This window comes from Aedes albopictus, chromosome 1 (genome assembly GCF_035046485.1).
Source record: "Aedes albopictus strain Foshan chromosome 1, AalbF5, whole genome shotgun sequence".
In the NCBI taxonomy this organism is placed as follows: domain Eukaryota; kingdom Metazoa; phylum Arthropoda; class Insecta; order Diptera; family Culicidae; genus Aedes; species Aedes albopictus.
In genome coordinates, this window is record NC_085136.1 from 154,742,677 (window position 1) to 154,768,530 (window position 25,854).

Below are 25,854 nucleotides of genomic sequence, written 5' to 3' on the forward strand. Positions count from 1 at the left end.
CTACTTTATGAAAGGTCAGCGACTCACCGACGCCCCCATAGGTGTCAAGGATTTGGATATTTGGAATAGGTTGTTTTAGGATTCACTATAAGCAAGTGATGCGGCAAGATTCAGATTGTGTAAGTGTATTTGAGTAGATTATGTAGATGTGTAGGTGTGAGTGTAATGTAAGTGTATTAGTGTATTTAAACACCAACGTTGGGAGTGACATAGCTAAGAAGTTTGTCACTCCATGGGCCTTTTGCTTCCGAGATGTGGCACAGGCATTTGGACCATGTGTCCTGGCTAACAAGCCTAGGCTTAAGCGCCATTGATCGCTCTCTGAAACGATATGAAACACGTTGTGGATGGGAAGGGATGGTAGGGAAGGAATGATATCTATTTTTCGAGGTGCCAGCGACTCACCGACGCCCTCGTAAAAAGAAAGGAGATGGGATTTTGATACGGGAATGGTCTGGAATCCAGTATGGTTGAGTTATGCGATTGGGTTATTATAAAATTAACGACTTATGCGTGGTAATGGCTCGCTAAAAATATCTGTTCCACATCGGAACGAACTCACCAAATTATCTGGTTGCACATCGTCTGGTTGCATGGTTCATGGATACCGGAATTCAATCACGCAGGCACAATATTGGCAGAAGCTTTCACTTTTCATAATTAATATTCGTATTATCTTCAATCCCTAAAGAGAACAACCACATCAGACGACACGAAAACGACAACCACCATTTTGAAAAGGTTGAAAAGTCCCAAAAAAATGACCACGTGGTTTATGGACAGCCCCCAAGTTGAACAAAAAGTGGACAAAAATCGAAATACATGAAAAAGTTTTATCTGTCGCATATTTTTTTTTATTTTCGATTTATCTAAGTAGTCAAAGCTAGAACTCGAAAGATTAAGAGTGGTTCTTCCAAATCAGGAATAACAATTGGTGCTTTGTTGGGAAATCTAAAAGTGCTGGGGTGCTAAAGTTGAGCATTTTGTATGAAAATTTCACTTTTTTGCACTCCGTACCGAAAGGGATATACATTAGTGACCCGATTTTGTCGGCCCCTTTTCAGAACACACTTTTTGTTCTCCTCAAAAACCTGGACAGTTTATCCCTCTGTGTTCTGCATTTAAGCTGTGGTTTGTCGATTAACAAGAATTCATTGGTTAAAGTTAGACCGTAAGATAACGAGAGCAAAAAGTTTGTCGGAAAATGGGACTGCACCATTTTATTGCGGAAACGGAGAATTAACCTTCTCACCATATCTAGTACTTCACCTATCTGTCCTATTGAGGCATCGGTATGCACTATGCAGGGATCATTTGTTCATCAGATGCGATCAAAATCGCGTGCAGCCGCCAGTCGTTCTTAATCGACCCGCGGCAACGGCGCACAGCTTGAAGTTCGAGAATCGATCGCAGAAATTTTCTAGCCTTCTATGGTAGACGTTGAAGTACGTTGAGTAACGTTGAGTACGATTGTGTCGAATGTAGGAGACCCAACAGTGCAGAGTTGTATATGGTGTAATGCGGGAATTGCAAGCATTGGTACCGTTTCTCGTGTGTGAAAGTGAATGACTGTACGATCTTCCGTTTGCGGAAAACGCAAAGTAAAGGATCCGCCTCTTCCTACCAGTTCACGTATCGGAGGTTCAAGCGCTGCCAGTTCAAAAAGAGCTCAGATTGCTTGGAAGCTTAAACGTTTGGAAGAAGAGAGGTTGCTTGTCTAAAAGGCAAACCCGAATTTATCGCCAGTAAACATTCAACCGTATATTTGTCTACTTGAAGAATCAAACCCTACATACTCGCTAGTTCCGCAGAGAGACTGGAGACGTTGATTCAGTTCGGTTTAGCTGTGCAGAACCTGTGTGAACACCTAAAGGCGGTTGAAATGGAGAACCATCATCCTAACCCTATCCTCCTAAGCTCGTGGACAAGCTTCCGGCAAAGGGACCGTGCACAAATGACGTCACGTATTTAGGGGGGAAGGGAGGTTTTGCAGAACGTGACGACCCATACAAAAAAATAATGAGGTCTCATACAAAAAGTGTGACCTACCGGGGGGGGGGGGGGGGGGTGGGGTTGTTTAAAAAGGTCTATTTTTGCGTGACATAATTTGTGTACCACCCCAAACTTTAAATTTAGCTGGGTGCTTCATCAGGAAACTCTTTTTTTTATCTTATCGTTTATTTGTTAGGCTCGCTTGTTTACTTGAAAACTCTACAGAGCCGAAAAACTTGAATTATAATAAAATGTGAAATATATTATAAAATAGCTATATCGAGGCCTTCAATAACGAGACTTTCTGGCGACCTTCATTCTCGGTCCGGAACCTGAACTGAAGCCTGAGGCTGAGGAAGCATACTGGGCCCGCCGTTGATTTGCTTAAGGATTCAGCATCGCTTCATGGATCGCTCTAGCCACCTGTTCCAATTGTTCCAGGCTTTCTTTACGCTTCGCTTCCTTTTCAGCATCCGTTGCCGCCTTTCGGACGTTTTTCACCTGTTCCGGTTCTGATACTTCCTTGGGTACGCCTATGTATTCTACGTCGTCTTCTTCCAGAACTTCAATTACTTCTTCCTCTTCAACTTTCGCAATTTTTTGGGGTTTCCAATGTGCTTCCTTGTCCAGACACGACGTCAGCATATGAACAAGCTACCGAGTTCCCTTGTCCTTGATTTGCCTTTTGTTTTCGAAAATCGACCGTAACCGACCGAGAACAAAGCGCGCTCGAGGTTCACAACACAGCAAAGGCTGAGTACAAAGAGGACCGAGTGCACGTCCGTGTTTGACGACGGCTGCTGTAGGATCAGGAAACTCTACCAGTGGTTGACTTGAATGGGTTCAGCAAATGTATTAGGAAGGTCACGACCACTACCAGTGGAGTTACAAACTTCTGCATTCCGTCTACACAGGAAGACAAAGTGAAGGTCAAGGATATATCATGAGTAAATGGTCACGCTACGTACAAGCGCAAGGAATCGAAACCATCCTACAAATCAGCGGTAGAACTTTGTTAAAGACAATAAACTATGTAGGAGATGCCTCGTGTCGCATACTCGCTGGTGATGCGAAGGCGAGGTTTGCGGGATCATTCTTCTTTTAAATGGCTCTACGTCCCCACTGGGACTTGGCATGCTTTGCTTCAACTTAGTGTTCTTTGAGCACTTCCACAGTTATTAATTGAAGGGCTTTCTTTGCCTGCCATTGCATGAATTTGTACATTGTGTGGCAAGTACAATAATACACTATGCCCAGGGAGTCGAAAAAATTTTCTTGACCGGAACGGGAACCGAACCCGCCGTCTCCGGATTGGCGATCCATAGCCTTAACCACTATGCTAACTGGAGACCCTGGCGGGATCAATAGCTGTCAGAAACGTCACCATCGCTACACTATGAGCTATCCAAGAGGAAGGTTGTGAACTCCACCGACGCTACTGTTACTATTCATCGTCAGCCCGTGTCACCAAGGTTGATTAAAACGTTAACAATAACGTTGTATGGAAAGAATAGCTTCGTGAACACGTACCTACGCATTCTTGGACGACGGTTTGTCGGCAACTCTTCTAGAGCAAACCGTTGCGAACGAGTTGGGAATGAATGGGAAGGCCCATTCCTTGCGCAACCATTTAATAAGTGGAATAAACAAGAAAATTGTGAACGGAACCGGAATCCTTCAGTATTTTGGAACCCGGAAGTCAATAACCGTAACCGTCGATAACCTAGGTCTGCCTGACCAATCGATAGATTTTGAACAGCTGACGGAGGAGTTCAAGCATCTGCGTCAGCTACCCGTGAGTTTCCGCAATTCCGTTGCTTGATTGTTTTAAGCAATTCGCACGTACTAACAACAACGAAGATTCGGGAAGAAAATGGGGGAAACCCGATCGCTGCAAGGACGCGAGTAGGATGGGTCATCTGTGGCCGTGTACGAGAGGGAGAAGAACTGCATGATTACGTACTCCGCGGAAAGTCTTGAAGTTGCCGTAGCACCCAACTTGGAGGGCAGCGAGGACCAACGAGCACGCCAAATCTTAAATGAAACAGCAGTTCGAACGAGAAGCGGAAAGATCGAAACCGGATTACTTTGGAAGCAAGATGTCGCCGACATCCCGGATAGTGGATCAATGGCTGAGCATCTGTTGAGATGCTTGGAGAGATGTCTGGAGAAGAATCCGTAGTTATACGACAGTGTGAGACAGCAAGTGGCAGACTATGAGCCCAAGGTATAAATGGCAAGTTTCGACCGCAGACGTGCATTAGGTGTCGTATTGAACCCAAACAAACCCGGGAAGGTACGTGTCATTTGGAATGCGGGGGCAAACGTTGGCGGATGATCGCTGAATTCGATGCTGCTGAAAGGACCCGATCTTTTAACTGTCTGTTACGTTCAAGTTCCGTAAACAAGAAATCGTTTTTTTTCGGTGACATACAATAAATGTTTCTACAAGTTGGGATTCGAAATGAGGTAAGGAGCTCGCTGTAGTTTGTTTACCGCGATCACTCGAACGAACCAATGGTGACGATAGCGTCCGATGTTGCTATTTTCGGTGCGACGTGTTTCGCAGCTCAATCGCAGTACGTGAAGAACCTGAACGTAACGGAGCACGAGAGGCAGTACCCAAAAGCAGCATGGGCGATCAAGAACAAACACTACGTCGACGACTTTCTAGATAGTGCCGACACTGAAGAGGAAGCCGTTGAACTAGCGTTAGAAGTTGCTGAATTCTACTGCAAAGCGGGCTTCCGCATACGTAATTGGATATCTAATCGGGCTGCGGTTCTAGAAGCAATCGAAGAAGTTGATTCGGCCGCGGTGAAAAACCTTTCGATGAACATTCAGAGCGGATTTGAGCGCGTGATTGGGTTAACGTGGATTCCAAGTGACGATGTGTTCTGCTTCACGATCAACCTTCAAGGAGACCTGGAAAGAAAGATTACACCGACTAAACTGACGATGCTGAGCATTGTTACGAAGGTTTACGACCTTTTGGGGCTAGTGGGCTCACCAGTGGTCCAAGGCAAAATACTGCAACACAGGCCCGTGCACAGAAAAAGTGACAAGTGAGGGGTTTTCCTTAATTTTGGCAAAAGGCGGAGGGCCGCCTAGTGTTTAGAGCATCGAAAATGGGAGGGTTTTAACCCCCAAAACCCCTCCCTTGTGCACGGGCTTGCTGCTATAAGACATCTGGAGAGCTAAAATGGATTGAGATGAGCAGATTTCCGAAGATCTGTTCTCGCGCTGGAAACTTTGGCTGCAGATGCTGAAGGAGTTGTAGGGTCAAGTGGGGCAAGATGCCATTTTTCAAACTTTCATCGTTTTCAACGATAAATAGCTTCATTTACTAGGCTTTCAAAGTGTTAACAGAAACTAGACAATATTTGCTCGATACTTTAGCAAAAATATTCAGTAAACTAATGCATTTTCATCGATTTATAGCGATTTCAAAAACTGGTTCGTAAAACGGAAGTGGTGCAAAAAGGCCATCTGCCGTGGGGTAAGATGCCACTTCATGAAAACGTTCAAAAATTACGTACGTCATTTTTAGGGTATTTATGACTCCCTTTGCTCCTCTGGTCCGCTTTTTTCGTATGCTCAATACATGGAGTGTCACCCCTCTCCCCGCTAAACGATGGTCGTCATATTTGAATGACCCCTAACATGAAAAGCGTAGACATCAACAACCATGCGCCTCCATGAGTGCCTCAATCTCCTCGGAAACACATGGCTGGTAATAAAATCACCCGAAAACCTTAATTGCAAGCACGAAAAATCGGAAGTTGGCAGTTTTCATTGGGAAATCAAAAGATTTTCCATGGGTATGGCGGTCTAGCTTCTAGAAGAATGTTTTATGTAAACATATCTTGACACCATTCACCTATAGTAAAGTTCAAATCTCATCGAGGAATGATTTTATGAGTTGGGCCATTTTACCCCATCTTGGCATTTTGGGCTTTGTTCCCCTACAACGTTTGCATCCCTCGCAGCTACTTTCCGGGTTACGATCCTACCTATTTTGACACCGTGGAGCTACATGTATTCGTGGATGGGAGTGCACAAGCGTTCTCTTCCCATGCTTACTTCCGTATTCGAGATCAAGGACAGATAAGATGTGCGTTAGATGCCTCTAAAACGAATGTAGATCCATTTCAACTAGTTTCCGTCCAACGACTGGAATTGCAGGCAGCCGTAATTGCAGCATGTCTACGCAAGACCATTCGATAAGGGTAAAACGCACCTACTTTTGGAGCACTGTCGCCTAATTGATCAAGTCCGATACCCGTCGATACTGGCAGTACGTTGCGTTTCGAATGAATGAGATTTTGAGCTTATCGAAAACTGAAGAGTATCGATGGTTGGGAACGAAGATCAATGAGGCAGTTAAAGCCACCAAGTGGGGAAAAGGACCGAATTGTAACTCCTACAGCCGATGGATGTGAAGGCCCGTCTTCCTGTACGATGACAACAATAGTTGGCCAAAGGTATGACCCGGCATTGAAACCGCTTAAAAGCGTAAGCCTGTTCGAGGCAAGTGAGATTGTGACAACAGTGGCAAATAAATCCGCTACCAAAAGGCTTAACGTCTTGAAACGCCTCTTAGAATCCTTAATCCCGGTGGTTTAATTGGAATAACAAAGTGTTACATCGTTACTTTTCAATCAAGTAATCCTTAAACTCCAATAAATTGGTCGGACGAAGTTAAGTATCTAGCACTCTTACTAGATAAAAACTTAACTTTTAAAAACCACATAGAAAGTATTCAAACTAAGTGCAATAAATGCATTGAGTGTTTATACCAACTTATTAATAGGAAATCGAAACTGTGTCGCAGAAACAAATTTTTGATTAATAAACAAATTTTCAGACCGGTCCTGTTGTATGCTGTCCCAATATGGCCGAGCTTTTGCAATACCAGAAAGAAGCAACTTCAGAAGAATTAAAAAAAAATGAAAATGATTTTGAAGTTGCCTCCCTAGTATAGCACTAATGAATTCCATCAAATTTCCAATATTGAAACATACACATCGTAGTTGCAACTCCGTCATTGATCAGAACAATCGAAGTTGCACAGAGAACCAATGAATGGTGCATGAGGCTAGCTACACACTCTCAATGTGTACAATTCGAGAGTTTAATATTTAAAAGTTAATAATGGCGTTGACCACGTCCTTACGGTCATTGGGAAAGAGAAGTAATGTTAGTTCGACAAACGCTGTTACTAGAAACCGTGGAATCCACAGCATCCCCACAGTTGTCTAGGGAAGGAGCATTTGTTAGTAGGGCAGGGTAAGGTGTGGATTTTGAAGCCACCTTTGGTAGCTGATATGATCTATTAGTTATATAAAAATACACTTCGCGGTCTTCATCACGATTATGATATATTTGGTCGCGATGACCACACCACACAATAGTAATAGTAATGCACATAGGTAAAAAGTCGTTCAAAATTAAACGCGTCAGCGAAACTCTCGTCCCCATCACTCTTACCTGAAAATCGACAGCCACTCGAAAGGTCTCAATTAGTTCTGATTCCGCATTCTCCACTCGCGTCTCCATATCACTACCGAGAAACACGACCAACCCACGGAAGTAGTCGCGCACTTCTGATTCCACATTCAACACTCGTGTTTCCATCACTCTTACCTGAAAATCGTCGACCACTCGAAACTATTGAAACATTGGAACAGATGTAAACGAAAATCAAACCATTTTTTTGGTCAAAATGCGTTGCAATCTTCTATTACTACGATTAGCTCTTTATGTGTTTAGTTTAGTTAGGTTAGAGTTGGTGTAAGTTTAAAAAGTTGTATTTCTAACACGCAGGTGAAAAATAAAACCTGTAAAAAATTGTGACTGTTATAGCAAATGAATTGTAATGTGTTATCAATAAATGTTGATAGTAGTTCAAATTTATGCTGGATGAGTACGACTAGAATATATTGACTCCGGAATGCTGGCTTTCTCAGTCTTGGGTAAATCATAACGGCAAGTTTTGCTTTTCCCGACGTTTCGCCTTTTATTAAGCCTTTTTCAAGGGGTAAGCTGTCAACCGTTCCTCGTTACATAAAGTATTGACGAATTTTTGAGAGGAAGCTTCTTGTATACAATTTTGTACATTAGTTCTACAATTTTGGGATACTGGGACACTTTGGTAATTATCAGCGACATACACTACACTAGATGGTAGACTGAGCTTAAATGTTAGGATAAATATTGTAACGCGACGTTTTGGGACACCCTAAGGTGAAGGTACCGCACGATCATTTGCTTGATGATGATTCAGTGTGGGTCTGAACCGTCGTTCATCCGGTCGCCTGTTGAATTAGCACCGTTTCTATAATTAATTATTATTTTGTAACATTATTCGCAAATAAACAAGTAACTGATAAATTCGTTCGTTACAACGTGGGGGCTCAACCGGGATTAACCGACAATTGGATTTTCATTATGGACTTATCAACAATTGAACGCCGTTTAGTGGATATCGAAGCTAGTATCAAGAAACTGGAACGATGTTTTGCCATGATATTCAATAGCAGTTTGATGGACAAAGCGATGCAGATATCGGACACAGCTACGAAAGCAAGCGACGATGGAAAAGAACAATTGGATTCAAATGCAGGCAACGATTGTACTACAACATTGGCTCAGGCCGCGGCATCGTACGATCATACCCAACCGGCGGAGATGAACAATACTCTTCGTATCACACAACCAGCAGCAGTTGTGACCAAGGCAATGATCATCCATCCGAATAACGTCACCAAACCGCACTTCGACGGCCGTTGTGAATATTTCACTGCAGCGGAATTTTTGGACCGATTCGATCAGTACCTGATTTTCGAAAACCGAGAGCTGAAAGATGATGAACGTATTGGAGTGATGTATGAATGCTTGCAAGGGGAACCAAAGCTGTGGTTTCGCGCCTTTAAATATCGCTTTAGCAATTGGAAAGTATTCAAGCAGTTATTTTTGATGAGGTTTTGGGGATGTGCTGGCCAAAGGAATTTCATGTCAAAAATGGTAAATGGGACATATGTTCAGAAAGGAAGAAAGTCGCGCATGTCAGCATATTTCATTCGCTTCCTGAATAATGCACAATATTTGGAATTGCCGCCGACGGAGGATAAAGTTATACGCCTGATGATAAACCATTTCCCAGCTGACGTTCAAGATTTGCTACAGCACAACCGAGACATAACATCTGTTTATAATACCCTGGTGATGGTGGATCAAGCGGCCAACGTATCACTATCATCTTCGCAAAATGACCGTTCTGGCGGGGGGAAGTTGTAACGCGACGTTTTGGGACACCCTAAGGTGAAGGTACCGCACGATCATTTGCTTGATGATGATTCAGTGTGGGTCTGAACCGTCGTTCATCCGGTCGCCTGTTGAATTAGCACCGTTTCTATAATTAATTATTATTTTGTAACATTATTCGCAAATAAACAAGTAACTGATAAATTCGTTCGTTACAATATACGAATTGAGCTGAAAAAAATCAACCTTTTGCAACTCATTTAATAAATAATATTTATTAACTTGAACAGAAAATTTGAAGCCAACACTTTTAAATCAAACTTTACAGATCAACGAAATCTTGAAGTTAACCGGGTCATAATGCCCTATCATCCATTCGCATAACAAAGCGCCACAACCGTCCCCAGCGTGACTTCCAAAAGATCCTATGACGGTAAATCTGTGTAAAATACGTGAGAATGTTAAATCCGTCCGCTGTCACATCAAATCATCAAATCCTGGAAAATGTATGACAGAAATTCCCTCAGCGGTGTACGTACCGGATTGCGGCACACAACAAACTCGTGCGCTCGTCGTCGTTTTTTTTTTCTTTTTTGTGTGTGTCGTCTTGGGTTGTCCTTCCTCAACGAGCGCCGACGATGGAGGTAAAGGTTACCTATAGAGATTTGATTTCTTGCCTAGTACCTTTTGTGGTTTATACTTCGATCACGTCCCATAAAACCCAACAACACAAGTGAAACCATTAAGTGGAAGGTAAACTCGTGGAAAAAGGAAAAATTAAATTAGGCACAGCATCGTAATATCGCATCCTGTGATTTTCCTCGGTTGAGATTGCTGCACGCTTCTTGGTGAGTTGTGGTTCCTGGCTGGATTGTGTAGGCATGTTGCTTGCCGGTATGGGGAAGGTGAATGATGAACATGCAAAATGGGTTTATCCTCAACCAGGATTGGTTTGTGGCGAGATGGAATGTATTCTCGACTCGACACAGTTGGGGTTTAGGCACCTATATGTTTTTACCATTCCTAATAATACAGCTTCATGTACCTTGTAGCAAACACTTCTTATTTACATGCATTGAATCATTGTTTTGGAATTTTTAGGTGTCTAAAACTGTAAAAATTATACAGATTTGTCATCATTTTAAATGAAACACTATTTTATCAATTTCGAAATAATTTATTTTTCACCATCTTATCAATTCACCTTTACAGTTTATATACAGATTCAATTAACTAACAAATCCGCTAAACTATAAACATAATATTGTCTATCTAGCTCTACGTGTGTAGCTTAAAACAAACTCACCACAATCGGCAGGTGCTGCATACCTATCTCGAAGCGCAATAGCAAAAGATTCGATAAACATTTCTATCATAACAAAGCATTGATCTACTCGAGCTACATTTACATCCGTTGCGCATTAGGGGAACTGCGGCCATAACGCCCATAGGGGGCAAGTTGCGCCACCCTTGTTTTAAGCAAACCACGTTATTTTCGGCACTTTTTTCAACTGAAATCGTTAAAATAAGAATAAAAATGCTTCTTTACATTTGAGTTTACATATTTTTACTAAAAAAATGTACAAAAACTTCAAAAAAAGATTTTGATTACTTTTGATGTAATTTGAGCATGTCTAATTGTTGCACTTTTTTAAATCATTTAAAAGATTTTTTTTCTCGCTATCCCCATAAACTGTTTTGCACACTCCCATTGTTTGTGTACCAAGCGAAAAAAGTATCGAATTTGGCCCTTATAACTTTTTACAAGGGTCCAAACTTCTGAGGCATGTGTGGGGTAAAATGCCCACCCCTAGTTATTTACATTAAATTAGCTATTTAGAACCAAATTCTGGCATAAATTATGTAGAACACAAGTTGGAACCAAGCAACAGCACATTTTTACTATGCATAAGTTTACTAATCACACATCCAGGTGTCATTTTGTAGTAATTATTGATAAAACAGCTCACTATGACGTTTAAATGGAATTGACCCATAATTACAGGTGATCCATAATTATGCATTGACTGTATACCATTCACGAACAATAACAAATGACAATAAACCAGGCGCGCAAGTATATGTACACAATTTGGCATCCTGGCGTTAGCTGTGGCTAGTGGCGCGTTTTACCCCGCATTGAAACTAAAAATCTGAAAATCAAACTTTTTTTCAAATTTGAATTTTTCTGTAGTAAAACAAAGAACTAGTTTATGGTTTCTTCTATTTGAAAGGAAACATGTTGGTGCTTCATGTTAGTACCAAAAAAGTGTTTCGTGGTTAAAATTGGACTCTTCCTTAACGTGGGCGTCTTACCCCCAGTTCCCCTACGTTAAATTCTATGTATCTTTCAAGGACAGTGACGGAATGTAAAGGAAAGTTAAAAGCTTGATTTATGTCACTGTGCGGACAGTTTTGGAAATGAGAATGGAATTGTCACAAATTAAATCGTTCCATTTCCCTATGCTACGGCTAAGCTCGAAGCTTTACAACTTTGGAATTCACTTCTATTTAAATTTATTTATCAGTCAAAGTTTAATTTGTTTGATGCATTCGCTTGCTGATGCACTTTTCTTTCGTTTTTTTTTCTGCTTTGTTTCACGGAATTTTTCAAGCTTTTATCATTAGTATTCCGAAAGAATTCCACTGTAAAGCGGGGAGGAAGTTTTTTCTCATGTTTCTTCCGAGAAATCGCTGGTTATGTTCATTTGTTCTCCATCGTGAAATGGTGCGCGAGTCGACGGTATCTACCGCAAAGTCACTCTGAATGGTTTTATTTTGTCCGGGAAGTTGTTATACGGTTTCTTTTATTTTACGCTGACATTTTTGCTGCGGTTGAGAAACCAGCTCGATAAAAGTTTGAATTGCAATCCTATTAACATAATAGGGGATAGTGTTTGGTGGATAAATGGAATTCCTGCAGCTGAGTAGTTACATTCGAGTCTCCCATAAGACGCCGCTATCCTTTTTATGCCTACTGCATTTTTATTCCAAAATTGACCACGTTCTGATTGACGGACGGCACTTTTCCGATATAATCGACTTTAGGACCTATCGTGGCGCTAACATCAACATCGAATCCCACTCCCGTCCCGACAAACTCGCAAAATGTGAGTTCTTCCTTCGGAAGGGAAGTAAAGCGTGGGTCCCGAGATGAACTAGCCTAGGGTTAAAAATCTCGTTGATACAGATAAAAAAAAGCTAACATCAACTCTGACCTCTATCTGGTGATGGTCAAACTGCACCTGAAATTTTCATTTATCATCAATATGTACGGTACCGGAGACCGCCACGGTACAAACTAGAGCGACTAAAGCAATCGGATGTTGCGTCACATACACGCAGAATCTCGAGGCAGTGTTGCCAGAGCAGGGCGACCCAAGTAACAATACTAGCCATATAACAGTTTCGTAAGCTATAGTGTGCTTAAGAGAGGGTTGTTCCACTCTTATAGAGCAAAAATGTTTGTTGGGGAGCTCGATGTGGCCCCTCTAAAGGACTGCTGGAGAACAGTAAAAGCAGCCATCAATGACGCAGCCGAGAGCACCATCGGGTACGTGAAAAGGGATCGACAATACGAATGGTTCGACGAGGAATACAGAGCGATTTTGGAGGAGGAAAACGCAGCACGGTAATGCTGCACCAAGGAACCCGGCAGAACATGGAGCTTTACAAATAGAAGCAGAAACAGCAGACCCGAATTTTTCGGGGTGAAAAGCGCCGCCTGGAAAAAGCTGAGTTCCAGGAAATGGAACTTCAGTGCCGTTCCCATGAAACACGGAAGTTCTACGAGAAGCTCAACGCATGCCGCAACAGCTTCGTGCCGCGAGCCGAAATGTGCAGAGATAAGGGCGGAGGCCTCTTCACGGACGGACGTGAGGTGATCATAAGGTGGAATAGTGTGGAGAACGTAGGCACGGGAGACCACGCCAACGGAGGGAACGACTGTGCCAATGTAGCAGAGGACGGATATGAGCCAACTCACACGCTGAGGGAAATAAAGGATGCCATACACCAGCTCAAAACTAACAAAGCAGTTGGTAAGGATTGTATCACAGCAGAACTCACCTAGATGGGCCCAGAAGCGCTACCGAAAAAGTGGAAGGATTGATTATTCCGCCCCATTCACAAAAAAGACGACCATTTGGAATGTGAGAACTTCAGAGCAATCTCCATTTTGAATGCCGCCTACAAAGTGCTATCTCAGTTTACCTTCCGTCGTCTGTCACCCAAAACTAATAAGTTCGAGGGAAGTTATCAAGCCGGCTTCATCGACGGCCGGTCAACAACGGACCAGATCTTCTCTGTACAATAAATCCTCCAGAAATGCCGTAAAAACCAGGTCCCAACGCATCACCTTTGCATTGACTTCAAAGCGGCATACGACAGTATCGACCTCACAGAGCGATGAGCGAAAACGGCTTTCCGGGAAAGCTGACTAGACTGATTAAAGCAACGTTGGACGGTAGGCAAAAATGCGTAAGGGTTTCGGGTGAACTGTCTAATTCATTCGAATCTGCCTCACAGAGGTCCAATTTTGAGAAAAGCTGGCAGAAACTCAATTTTTGAACATGTCCTATATGGGATACAGTATATTGAGCATTCATCCATAATACCAGGGGCACTAACTGGCATTTAAAAAAAAATGGAAATATTGATTTTGTATCTTTTCACAGCACTGAATACCTGCTGATGAAAAAAGTGCTGAATTTTTGATAAAGAACACAAACAAGTTCAACCACTACAAAAGTCTATTAATATAAGTAATACAATTGCTTTCAAAAGTTTATTTGTAAGTTTTTATGTAGACATCTGCAATGGAGCAACAGATCAAAATAGCATACATATTTGGCTTCAAAATTGACATTACATGTCATTAGAACGCAAAATTCTTACAGTTCAACTTCAAAGTCATACAAATCGCTCCCCGCTTCTCCCCGAGGGGAGATTCCGTTCAAATGCTCGTTTATGTATGCATAATCGGTTAAAGAAAAATGCAACTGCCAAGAGCTACCAAAACAATGGCGCCATGATGATAAGAGTAGTAAAATTGTATGAAAAACATCAATTTTGTTCGGATTTTGTTCGAAGAAATCGACAAAAAAATAAATTTTCATCATGAAAATGCCTTTAAAATGAAATTGAACGCTAAATCATGTTCCAATACACTCATATAGGCTAAAACTAGCAGACTACTATGATTTGGCAATTTTTGCCAGGTATTTTCAAATCTGTGTGCCACTGTGCCACTGTGTGCCTGCGAGAAGTCGGTACTGCAAGAAGATGGCGGACTCTCATGTCTACTCTTCATCAGCCGGGATAAGATTTTCTCAAAATCCGGTCAATTTGTGTGCTTTGTGGACGACATGGACATTATCGCCAGAACATTTAGAACGGTGGCAGAACTGTGTACATCCTGTGAAAAACCTTTCCAGACTTCCTCGTAGAATATCTTCCGATTTTTTTCGGGAAATTCCATCAGAAGATTGGTGCTGCTATGAATAAACTTGCCCTTCTGCTTAAAGTTAAATTGCGATTGTCGAGCGCTCGGCTGTGCAGATCTCGGAAAAATAATGAAAATAAGCCGAGCTTAACTGAGTATGCACGTACAGCAACAACTTTTTGGTTCACGATCAATCTCACTTACCAGGATCTCTTCGATTACGATTACGAACAGTAGCGGCGATAGTATACATCCTCACTTCAGCAACGACCCGGATGGGATCGGACAAGACCGTTGTGCAGTAGTATACGCGAAAATGCCGTGTAGTGTGTTTCAATGGGGCCGATGATTTTCTCAGGGACACCCTTGAGCCTGAGGGATTTCCACATATAGGGTGTCCCAGAAAGTATGGGCACAACTTTGTATAACGAAATTGCAATCATTTTCTTAACAAACAACAATTTTTATATTTTTGTATTTTTATTCAAAGTATTTCCATTGATTCCTGTAAAGAGTTTATACATTGAAAAGGGGTTTTTTATGCAGAAGATTTAAAATTAAAAAAAAAACAACTTCGAAAACTTCTGTACAAACTACTTTTTTACGGTTTTACCTAAAACCCTAATTAAAGCAATTTTTTCGATTTTTTTTTTTGGCATGATATATTCGAAAACATGATTCCTTAGATGGTTGATCGACATTTTTTATAAAAAAAAATGTTCTGCCTGTGCGTATGGGTACTTCAAAATTTTGAGAAAACTGAAAAATCGCCTTTTCCATTTCTGGATAAGACATGCCCACAGACATTCGAGTTTTAATGGATGTTTGAACGAGAATTAAAATACTTCAATCTACACTTTATAAAGTTGGAGCATTTATATAACTTATGCGGAAATTTCATTGTAGCTTTATGCATGCTGTGATATTAATTCAGAAGCTTGTTTTCAACTATTCGAAAATCGGGTTTTCAAAAATATCGATTTTGGTGTTTAAATTCATTTTTCAGGTTCAAAAGTACATGTTTTCAATTCGAACTAAGGGTTGTACAATAGATACGCTTGTAGAATTACACGGATATATTTTTTGAAATTTTTATTGAGCTTAATTTCATGCGTAGAAAACAATTTGTTGAACGATGCCATTGAAATATATAGCAATTTGTGCAGATGCTTTGAAAGGTCTTTTAGGGAATGTTCTGCCGCATTCAAACGAAGTGTAAAATGCATATTCTAATGATTGGCATTTGATGTTAATACATTGAGGTAGGATATGTGTGAAAATAAAGTTTATTTGTGCATCCATTCCCAAATGGCAGAGCTGCAAAGTTGTGCCCATACTTTCTGGGACACCCTATATTTCCGTGATTGAGACGGTCGAAAACTTTTTCGTAATCAATGAACACCAGGTAACAAGATTCTTGGAATGCATTGATTTGCTCCAGGATTAGCGTGAGAATATGCCCCCACCCCAGGATCGTCCGGCACGGAATCCAGCTTGCTGCCTTCGGAGGGTTGTGTCCATCTTCTTCTGTATCCGGTTAAGGATCACTTTGAAGAGGACGGTGAACACGATACACAGTTAGAGGTGTGCGCCGCCGCGCCGCGCCGCGCCGATGAAAAATCGGCGTGAATCGGCGTGCGGCTCCCCAAGCCAACAAGAATCAACAATACTATATTTTTTAAACGGGGATAGGTAAAGGGGGGTTATACCCATGCACTGGTGGAAAAAGTTTATGGTTATGTTGTTTGAAGCCGATCCAGGAAGCATCGGCGTGTCGGCGTGGCAAACGGCGGCGGCGGCGGCGTGAAAACCGCACGCCGATCGGCGTATCCCTTCTCAGAAAGGCTACCATTATCAAAACCAAAAAATTTCTGCAGCAGCACATAGCTAGATGTCCATTTGTTGCAATCCAATCATTAGAAAGTAGTTTACTTTGTTCATAATTGTTTGAGAAGCCCCACGCCGATGCACGCCGATTTTACGCCGAATATTCGGCGCACACGTCTATACACAGTAACATGATGCCCCACCAATTATCGCACACAGTCAGGTCACCCTTTTTGGGCACCTTCACTAAGCCGCCTTGTATGCAGTCGATAGGAAATGTCGCGGTTTCCCATATGTTGCAGAATAATTTATTCAGTTGTTGTGAAATACAAAGGGGTCAGCTGATATATGATCGACACCCGAGGCTCTGTTCGATTTCATGCTATGAATAGCTGTTTCTATCACCTGCGATGATGGAGCTTCGGTGTTGACCCCGTCGTATCCTTGGCGGATCATGCTGAGGTATTGGTTGCGTGGCCGACACTTGGAAAAGGTTTCGAAAGTGCTCGAACCAGCGTTTAAGCAGGTCAGTCGGGTCGGTCAATAGCTAGATGTCTCATTCACGGGCATTGTAGCATTTATCTTAGTCCCACTAAGGCGACGGGATACATCGTAGAGGAGACAAATGTCGCCGATATTTGCGGCTACGGGACGGCTACGGATTTGGATCCTCGTGTTTTCGCTCGCTCTTTCGCGGCTTTGGCATTCCTTCGCTCCTCTATCTTCCTTAAGGTGTTATCTGTGATCCACTGCTTTCTCTGGGTACGTAGCTCACCCAAATTATTCTCGGCGGAGGTGATGAAGGCATTCTAGATGGCGCTCTATTGATCTTCTACACATCCACCTTACGGAATAATCGTAGCACGGTTGTCTAGCTCCGCGACGAAAGACCTTTTAACCGCAGCGTCTACCAGTCGCCGTGTGTTGAACCAGCGCTCGATTTTCTCCTCCTGTCGATCGATTGCAGCAATGCGCAGCCGGATCTCATCAAGAAGGAGAGATTATCGGCCGCAATGTCGGCACTACGTTTGTTTTACACATCAAGAAGGCTTCGTCTTCATTTACGGCTGATGCAGATGTGGTCGATTTGAGTGACCGTGACGCCATCGCGAGAAACCCATGTCACTTCTTCCAATCACCATGTCATTGTTGCCACAAAACTCTGCAAACAGCTCTCCGTTCTCGCCCATTTTTCCGAGATCATTGCGCCCCCTGACGTGCTTGCTCATATTCTGAGTTGTCGGAACCAACCTTCGCGTTGTAGTCGCTCATGAGGATCTTGATTTCACCTTTTGAAATCTTATACAAGACAGGTATTGGTCGACTGTAAAAGTTCTATTTGTCTTGTAATTCAGCAGCATCGGTTGGTGCGTAACATTGGATCATGGTAAGGTTTCGAACCCGTGTTCTGAATCTGGCTATAATTATCTTCTCATTAATAGGTTCCCACTTCATGAGCGCAGCGTGGGCGTGTGCGCTGAGCAGGAAACCAACTCGACGGTGGCAAGGAGTGTGTTCACCTCAAGCTTCATACGACATGCGCCTCATTGGCTAGTTGTGCCAGTTTACCCTGCTGGGCTAGAGTGAATACGATCCAAGTTCCAATTCCTGTCCGTCGTTTCACGCTTAAAGTTTTTGCCGTTGAATCATTTCGTAATCTTTTATTTCCGGTTTCTGTAACGATTCCTGTATCGGGTTTCGAGAACAGTAGGTTATTGGTCTAAGGCTCTATCCACCGTGGTGAGGCTGCCACACTATATAGTTTCCTGCGGAGGAGCATTTCATACTCAGCCACTGGATGCCAGAATAGACGCTGTTTGAGCCGCACCTCCTTGGTGAACAAACGCTCGGTATGTACCTTCTCAATCTAGCTGATGGCAGAAGGACAACAGTGCCCAGGCTGCACATGTGGGGACCACCCAGGTAACAACTTGATGCTGTACGTTTCTTCAACTATTTTAAATCCGCCTTGAATTGAACAAAAGCTGAGCACAATAGGTACAATCCTTTATTAAGTTCCAAAACATTTAATTTTTTGATTTCATTCATCCTTTAGCTGATTTGAGGTTCATTGGAAGGCTGATTAAAGGCTTAATATGCGCTTAATCAGTAATCAATTAAATTTATTAGTTGTGTAAAAATAAAATAAAAACACTTTCTTGAACTTATTTTTACCGTAAGCTGCGTCTATTTCGAGAAGAGATGGTTAGAAATGTACTAATTAATCGGTGGGAAGACTGGAAATTGCACTCGGACCTCCTGATTTATAGTCACTCTCCTTAGCACCTACACCACACATAATTGTATACATATCGTCGAAAACAATAGCATTACTTGTTGTGTCTGAATAGTCAAGAATATAAGTTGAGCAAAGTCTGTATTGAGGCTGAAGAAGCGATGTAGACTTCACAAAAAACATGCTTGGGTCAGCTGTCAAAAATTATTTGATTGAAGGTTGAAAAACAGATGAATTATTCTGCATGTTGATGCATGTCGGCTGGTTCGGAGGCTTGCGGGTCGGCTCGCAAGATCTACAAGAAAGTTCTCCGGTCTGCTGAACGATCCATGTTTGCAGTTCGAGTGAAGTTAGTAGGTACAACAAAATCCATGAGAAATGTAAGGATTTTCGAGTAAACAAACTTTGTTTGCCAAATGGCGATTTCACTACCTCTGATGAGGAAATTCTGGAATGGCATCTTCGGATGAACCTGATGTCTTTTCTTGTAGTTATGATTCCCTGGCTTTGGCTCGGAGTATTGTATGTACCTATAGAGTTAGTGCCCATAGCTTTGCTCCTTTTAAATCTTCTGGAGCAGATGGGATGTATCCTGTATTGATTCAGAAGGGATTTGATTATTTCAAACATGTTTTGAAAAAAAAAATGCTTGTTTGCAGTTTTGCTATAGGATATATTCCGAAATCCTGGTGGGATAGTACTGTGAAGTGGAAGCATGACTGTTTTCCCTCTCCTTCTAACTCGTGATTTTGAAAATTCATGTTCCATTACTGAAAATTTTCAGATCTAGTTAATTATGAACTAAATGCGCAATAAATTGTGTTGTCCTTATTTTAGGGTAAAATCTGTGATATGTAACCTAGAAGCAGAGCAATTATTTATTTTGAATGCTGCCTACAAAGTGCAGGGGTCGCAGTACCGAGCCCTTTTGGTGAGTACCGGTATTTCGGTACTGGGGCTTACAGTACCGGTAGTACCGGTAAAATACCGGTACTGGAAAATTTTCACTAAAATAAAAAGTAATCTATTTTGCACAGACAATCTACAATTTACCAGGCATTTGTGAATTCCAGTTTTAGGGATGTCATAAAATCTAACCAGGAAATACTGGATTAAACAAAAAGTATGGATTGGTAAAGATATAAAAAGAGATTAGTTGTATGAAACTGTTTTTGGAACTATTGTTTAGCTTCCGCATAGTTTCACAGGCAGTATCTTGGTGAGTCTTAAATGAAACAGGAACAGCCTTCCCGAGCAAAGGCGGATAACAAAGTGATATCACTTTGATAATAAACTGTGTTATCGGTGTTATCATTTTGTTATTTTTGTTATCATCTTTTTCAATTGATGATAACCAGATGATAACAAATTTAGTTATCGATAATTTTGGTCTATCGCGATAACATAAAAATACTAAATGATAACAAAATATGTTATCTGTTTCCAAACGCACATTTCAAAGCTTTCCCAAAACTGAGAGTCTGATGAACCTCGAATCTAAAAATAGACTCCGCTTCCCACCTACAATGCGACTACAGTACGAAAGCGTAGCCTTTTATAACTCTCACTCTCAATGAGTCCCGTTGGTATAGGGGCTATCGGCTGCGACCGACAATCACTCGATCAGGGTTCGAGACCCGCCTGGGCGCAGTAGTCAAAAATTTTGGTTGTAAGTTACAAGAAACTTTTTTCAATAGGTGACGATGTCGGTAAAGTAGATTTTTACTATTTTGGTCGATAAAATAGTTCTAAATGATAACTGATTGATAACAAAACCAGTTATCAGTCACATGTATTTTTTCATGTTGATAACTAAATGAAATGTTGAACAAAATATTGTATAACACAATTAGTTATCAACTTGAACTCAATGATAACTTAACTTCTTATCATTTTGGTATTCGAGAAGTAAATATGAGTTATCATTTTTGTTATGTTGGCTCTTAATTCAACCTAAATGATAACAAACTCAATTATCAAACGAATGATAACCAGGTAACAGAACTTGTTATCATTTTCTTATCCGCCTTTGCTCGGGTTACGTGTACCAAAATCAAATAGATAGCTGCTAGATGAAGACAGAAGAAGATTTAACTGATTTTTCCTTGATGATGCAAACGAAATCTAAAAACTGAAGAAATAACAAGAAACCCTATTCAAAGAGGGTATTCTGCTTAGAGAGTTCGAAAAGTCGGTTCAAGAAAAACCGAAATCTAACATGTTTTATTCTAAGCTTGCAAATCCATTTCCTAAATATAACGTTCATCAAACTTATCATTGCTGATATCCTGGATCTGCAGAAAGATTTCATGTAGGTATGAAATGTTTGTTTTAAATGTTGTGCTTGGTTTTGAAGATTTTCGTTAATTTCTATTGCATATTGGCTATACTAATGACAGGGTTTCATCACCTCAGGGGAGGTTTCACGGTACCGAAAGTACCGGTACCAAGGTTTAGTCAGTACCGGTATTTCGGTACCAAAAATTGGTCGGTAATACCGGTATTTTCGGTACCGGTACTACCGGTACTACATCCCTAGTGCAATCCCAGATCATCTTCCGTCGTCTGTCACCGAAAACGAATGAGTTCGTGGGAAGTTAACAAACTGGCTTCATCGAAGGCCGGTTGACGACGGAGCAGATCTACACCGTACGGCCAATCCTCCGGAAATGCCGTGAATACCAGGCCCCAACGCATCACCTGTTCATCGACTTCAAAGCGGCATACGACAGTATCGATCGCGCAGAGCTATGGAGAATCATGGACGAAAACGGCTTTCCTGGGAAGCTGACTATGCTTATTAAAGCAACAATGGACGGTGTGCAAAACTGCGTAAGGGTTTCGGGTGATGTATCTAGTTCATTCGAATCTCGCCGGGGACTGCGACAAGGTGATGGACTCTCATGTCTACTCTTCAACATCGCTTTGGAAGGTGTGGTGCGACGAGCAGGGCTCAACAGCCGGGGAACTGTTTTCACAATATCCGGTCAATTTGTGTGCTTTGCAGACGACATGGACATTATCGCCAGAACATTTGGAATGGTGGCAGAGCTGTACACCCGCCTGAAATGCGAAGCAGCAAAGGTCGGACTGGTGGTGCATGCCTCAAAAACAAAGTACATGCTGGTAGGCGGAACCGAACACGACCGGATCCGTCTGGGTAGTAACGTTACGATAGACGGGGATACTTTCGTGGTGGTGGAGGAATTCGTCTACCTCGGATCCTTACTACAGCTGACAACAACGTGAGCCGTGAAATTCAAAGGCATATTATCAGCGAAAGTCACTAAGGCCTCCAGAAGAAACTGCGGTCGAAAAAGATTCTCCCACGCACCCAATGCACCATGTACAAAACGCTAAAAAGACCGGTGGTCTTCTACGGACACGAAACATGGACCATGCTCGAGGAGGACCTGCAAACACTCGGTGTTTACGAGCGACGCGTGCTAAGGACGATCTTCGGCGGTGTGCAGGAGAAGGGTGTGTGGCGGATAAGGATGAACTCGCTGCTCGCTGCACTTTACGGCGAACCCAGCATCCAGAAGGTGGCCAAAGCCGGAAGGATACGGTGGGCAGGGCATGTTGCAAGAATGCCGAACAACAACTTTGAAGGGTGTTTGCAACTGATTCGGTTGACACATGAAGGCGTGGAGCACAGAGAGCACGATGGGCGGATCAGGTGGAGCGTGATCTGGCGAGCATTGGGCGCGACCGAGGATGGAGAGCGGCAGCCACCAGGGTATCCGCAAGCGGCAAGGTAGGTTTACTGCTCATCTTTTGCGAGTGTGTTAGTGTCGACTGGCAACGCGACCTGGGGCCTGGTCGAATCCTGCTTGGAAATTGGTTTGTGTTGCCGATGGGGATGACCCGCGAAATCGCATTGTGTTGTTTGGGAAGGCCCGCTCGATGCATGTTAGGTAGGCGTAGTTGGTTCGAGTTTGACGTGCCTACACCCTAGCGCCACCGAGTATTGTGGCGTACTATCGTTGATTATGTCTTGTCTTAAATGTGATGCTGAACAAATAAATGTATGTAGGCAGAGCAATGGGCGATGATTCCACGGGCGTCCGACGACAATTACCTATTTCAAACATTTTCCAGTTGATCATCCACCAATCAAACATGCCCCTCTGGCGCTGTGGATGACTCATACATGTGAAAGCGTTACAGTTATTATGTCCACATCAATAACGATTCAGTTGAAAAAAAAATAAGGGGAAAAACAGCACCCTCACCGGGCATTGCCAAAGTAGATTTGGCTCATTTCACATCCCTTTAAAAAATCGCACTTCCAAATGAAATTTGGCTCCGGTCCATTGTCAAATTTTCGCACTCCCCTGAACCTCCGTCCCTCCCCTCGCCGAGCCGTTTGCCAGCCACAATGGCTGATTATTTCAGCGCCAATTGTTTTTTTACAGCCACTGCCCGCAAAATATCGCGGTGGCACCGTATTTCACACCCCTCCCTTGTTGCGATGGGGTCCCGTGTCCTCCCTACCCACGCCCAGTGGAATTATAAATCGAATGTAGTTTTTCTTCTGGCACTCGCTCCCCCTTCGGTGCTGGCTGGAAGTGTGTGGCTGGGAAAAATTCATCTCGATGGAAATTAATTGCATTTTGGCGTGTTTGTCGATCTTTCGCATTCAAGTGAGCCGCTCCGAACGGTGGCTTTTTTCGGCTCTCCAATGTAGTACACGACAACCAACGACGACGACGACGGCATGAGTGAGCTCTAATTAAATTGTTTTCAAGATTTAATTTCAATTTGGTTAACTTAATTTTGCAACAGCACACCCACGCTTCGTGCACGTGGTGAAATGGGGGCAAATTGATATTCTTTCTCCGATTGGTGCCGTTGATTGCGATAGAATGTTCTCTTTTTTCGTAGTGGGGCTTTGGTTTGCAGTGGAAATTGTTCTACCATTTAATAAGGCCACGCAATTTTTCGAATCTTCGTTGAACAGATTTATGATATGCCATTTATGATGTGAGCCTGGAATTACCTACCCGATGCATATTTGAAATAAGCTTTGTGTTTGGTAGTTATACATAGTGTAGTGTGGCGTGGCTTCGAATTGGGATTCAACAATCAGTGCTTTACAATTTTATTACACTCGAGTTCATAATAAGTACGAGTTTTTCAACGTTTGTCATCCCGAATCCCAATCTTCCTCAAACCACAGGGTAATAATGTGAAGAATTGATTGTTTTAGTAGGGTGAGCGAATTGACGGAACAGTTAACATTAATATTTTATTGTGGGCGAGGATGGCAACATTGCATGTCTACTACTTATCTACCACATATACAGAAGCGTTCATACATGCGTTGCGGTAGCGCCTTGTTGTTTGATGGTTCCGGTACTGGGCAGAATGAATTGGCCTGCTGATGGGCTGCCCGGTTGCTGCGGATTACTTCCAGCACTACTACTGCTATTGGGCAACGGTTGTTGCTGCTGAGATTGCTGTGAACTATGAGACAGCGATAATGAACATGATTGTACCGAGCTTGGGCTGGTTGAGCCTGCCCCGGTTGTTCCAGGACTGGTGGCAGGTCCATACGAAGCACCTGTCGCTGCTCCAGAACTGCTGAAACCGAGGGTCGATCGTGCTGCCAGGTTGTACGGAGGAGGAGCTGGAGTAGCGGCTGGGTTGGCAGTTGCTGGTGGAATGTTCGATGAACTGTAGTTTGATCCACGTATGAATGGATTTCCAAAAGAAGCACTCGTTCGGTGTTCTATCGTTAGGTGACCCTGCAAAATGGGTTGCTCTGTAAAGAAAAAAAAAATGAAATTAAGCAGATGTGACAAATTTTTTTAATAAATAATTTGTAATGCATAATTTGTTGTTATCTGCTCTTCCACATGGAAACCATCTTACGAATATGGTTTTATGAAAATAGAGTAAAACAAAACATCAATCAACTTTAAATCAGTTTCCATCGATGGCCTAGTGCAGGCAGTTCACATGTCTCTAGGTATTAACTACTCTTTTCCTTTCAGCTTCCAGCTAATTTTGATACCTCACCCGGTTCCGTAATAAATAACCAAAGAGGCCATAACTCCGTTTGAAAAAGTAAACTTTCATCACTGTACTGAGCATTTCACTTGAAGTTTTCCCCCTTTGGCAAGCGGTCTCCTTCTGATGTATTGGGTCGACGTTCGTTCAACTGCCGGGGAAACTTTCATCCGCTCCCTACCAATGCAATGCTATTACTCGCAGAAGTAGCAGCTCAGCTCGGCAGTTTTACTTCCTTGTGCCTTCCCTTCGTCATCGGAGGCTGGAACCACCCGTCGTCGGGTGGTGGAGTATGGCAAAACTATGCCCCGACTTGCAGTGCAGTGCAATGTGATAAAGTTTAAGTAAACAGAAATCTATTAAAACTGTCCTGGCGTGGAAAGTTCGAATGTTTCTCTTTCGTTCTCTTACGTGCAGACATTTCTCTTAGGGGATATCCTGGTAAGAAACTTGAGCGAGTAGGAAGTGGGAAATTGTAAATTTCGTAGTTTAAAAATAATAGTTTTTGTTTTAGTAGAACAAATTTCCATCAGGTTACAAACATGATGAAGGAGAAGGTGCAGCTTTATCCGGAGTTGAAAACTTGATTTTGTCGCATTTGGAGATATAGTTGTTTAAATTACACGGAGGAACTACAAATTACAAGTATCAATACATACTTTAAACGATTTCTTGTAGGTAGGTTATAGCTTTGAATAATTATACTTTTAATTATTTTGTTTCACGTTCTGTCGGGACTAGTAATCCTACATTATAGAGATCTGCGGAGGCGGCCATTGTGAGCCAATCGTGCAGAGAGAACTGTCAAAGTGTGAGCCAAATCAACATGCTTATCGTTCGTAGGAAGGCGTCGTTTGAACGGTATTGCAATCGGAACTAAAAAAATAAAAATTATTTATTTTTAATATCGAGAAATTGCTTTCAAAAGCTCATGCTTATGACGACACTTTTGTTACTGAACTTGTCGAAAAAACTTCCATTGCTGCTTCTTGCTTCACTTCTGCCGATATGATTAGCGTAACACTTTTGCAATGAATTTCAGATTTCTTCGATTGCTCTGCTATTTCAACAAAAT

At 42.3% G+C, this 25,854-nt stretch overlaps 1 protein-coding gene and 1 long non-coding RNA gene across 7 annotated transcripts in view; one reads left to right on the forward strand and one right to left on the reverse strand.

The window, feature by feature from the left end:
- LOC134285220 (uncharacterized) overlaps positions 1-25,854 on the forward strand; it is a 250,024-nt gene that overhangs the window by 1,086 nt on the left and 223,084 nt on the right. The gene's annotated exons all lie outside the window — the stretch shown is intronic.
- Positions 8,209-25,854, reverse strand: part of LOC109412957 (irregular chiasm C-roughest protein) — a 581,003-nt gene continuing 563,357 nt past the window's right edge. For all 6 annotated transcript variants that reach the window (XM_029861871.2, XM_062845619.1, XM_062845615.1 and 3 more), the window contains one exon: positions 8,209-24,531. In XM_029861871.2, the coding sequence (XP_029717731.2) occupies positions 24,080-24,531 (452 nt within the window). In that variant the 3' untranslated portion in view covers positions 8,209-24,079. The remainder of the gene's footprint in view (positions 24,532-25,854) is intronic.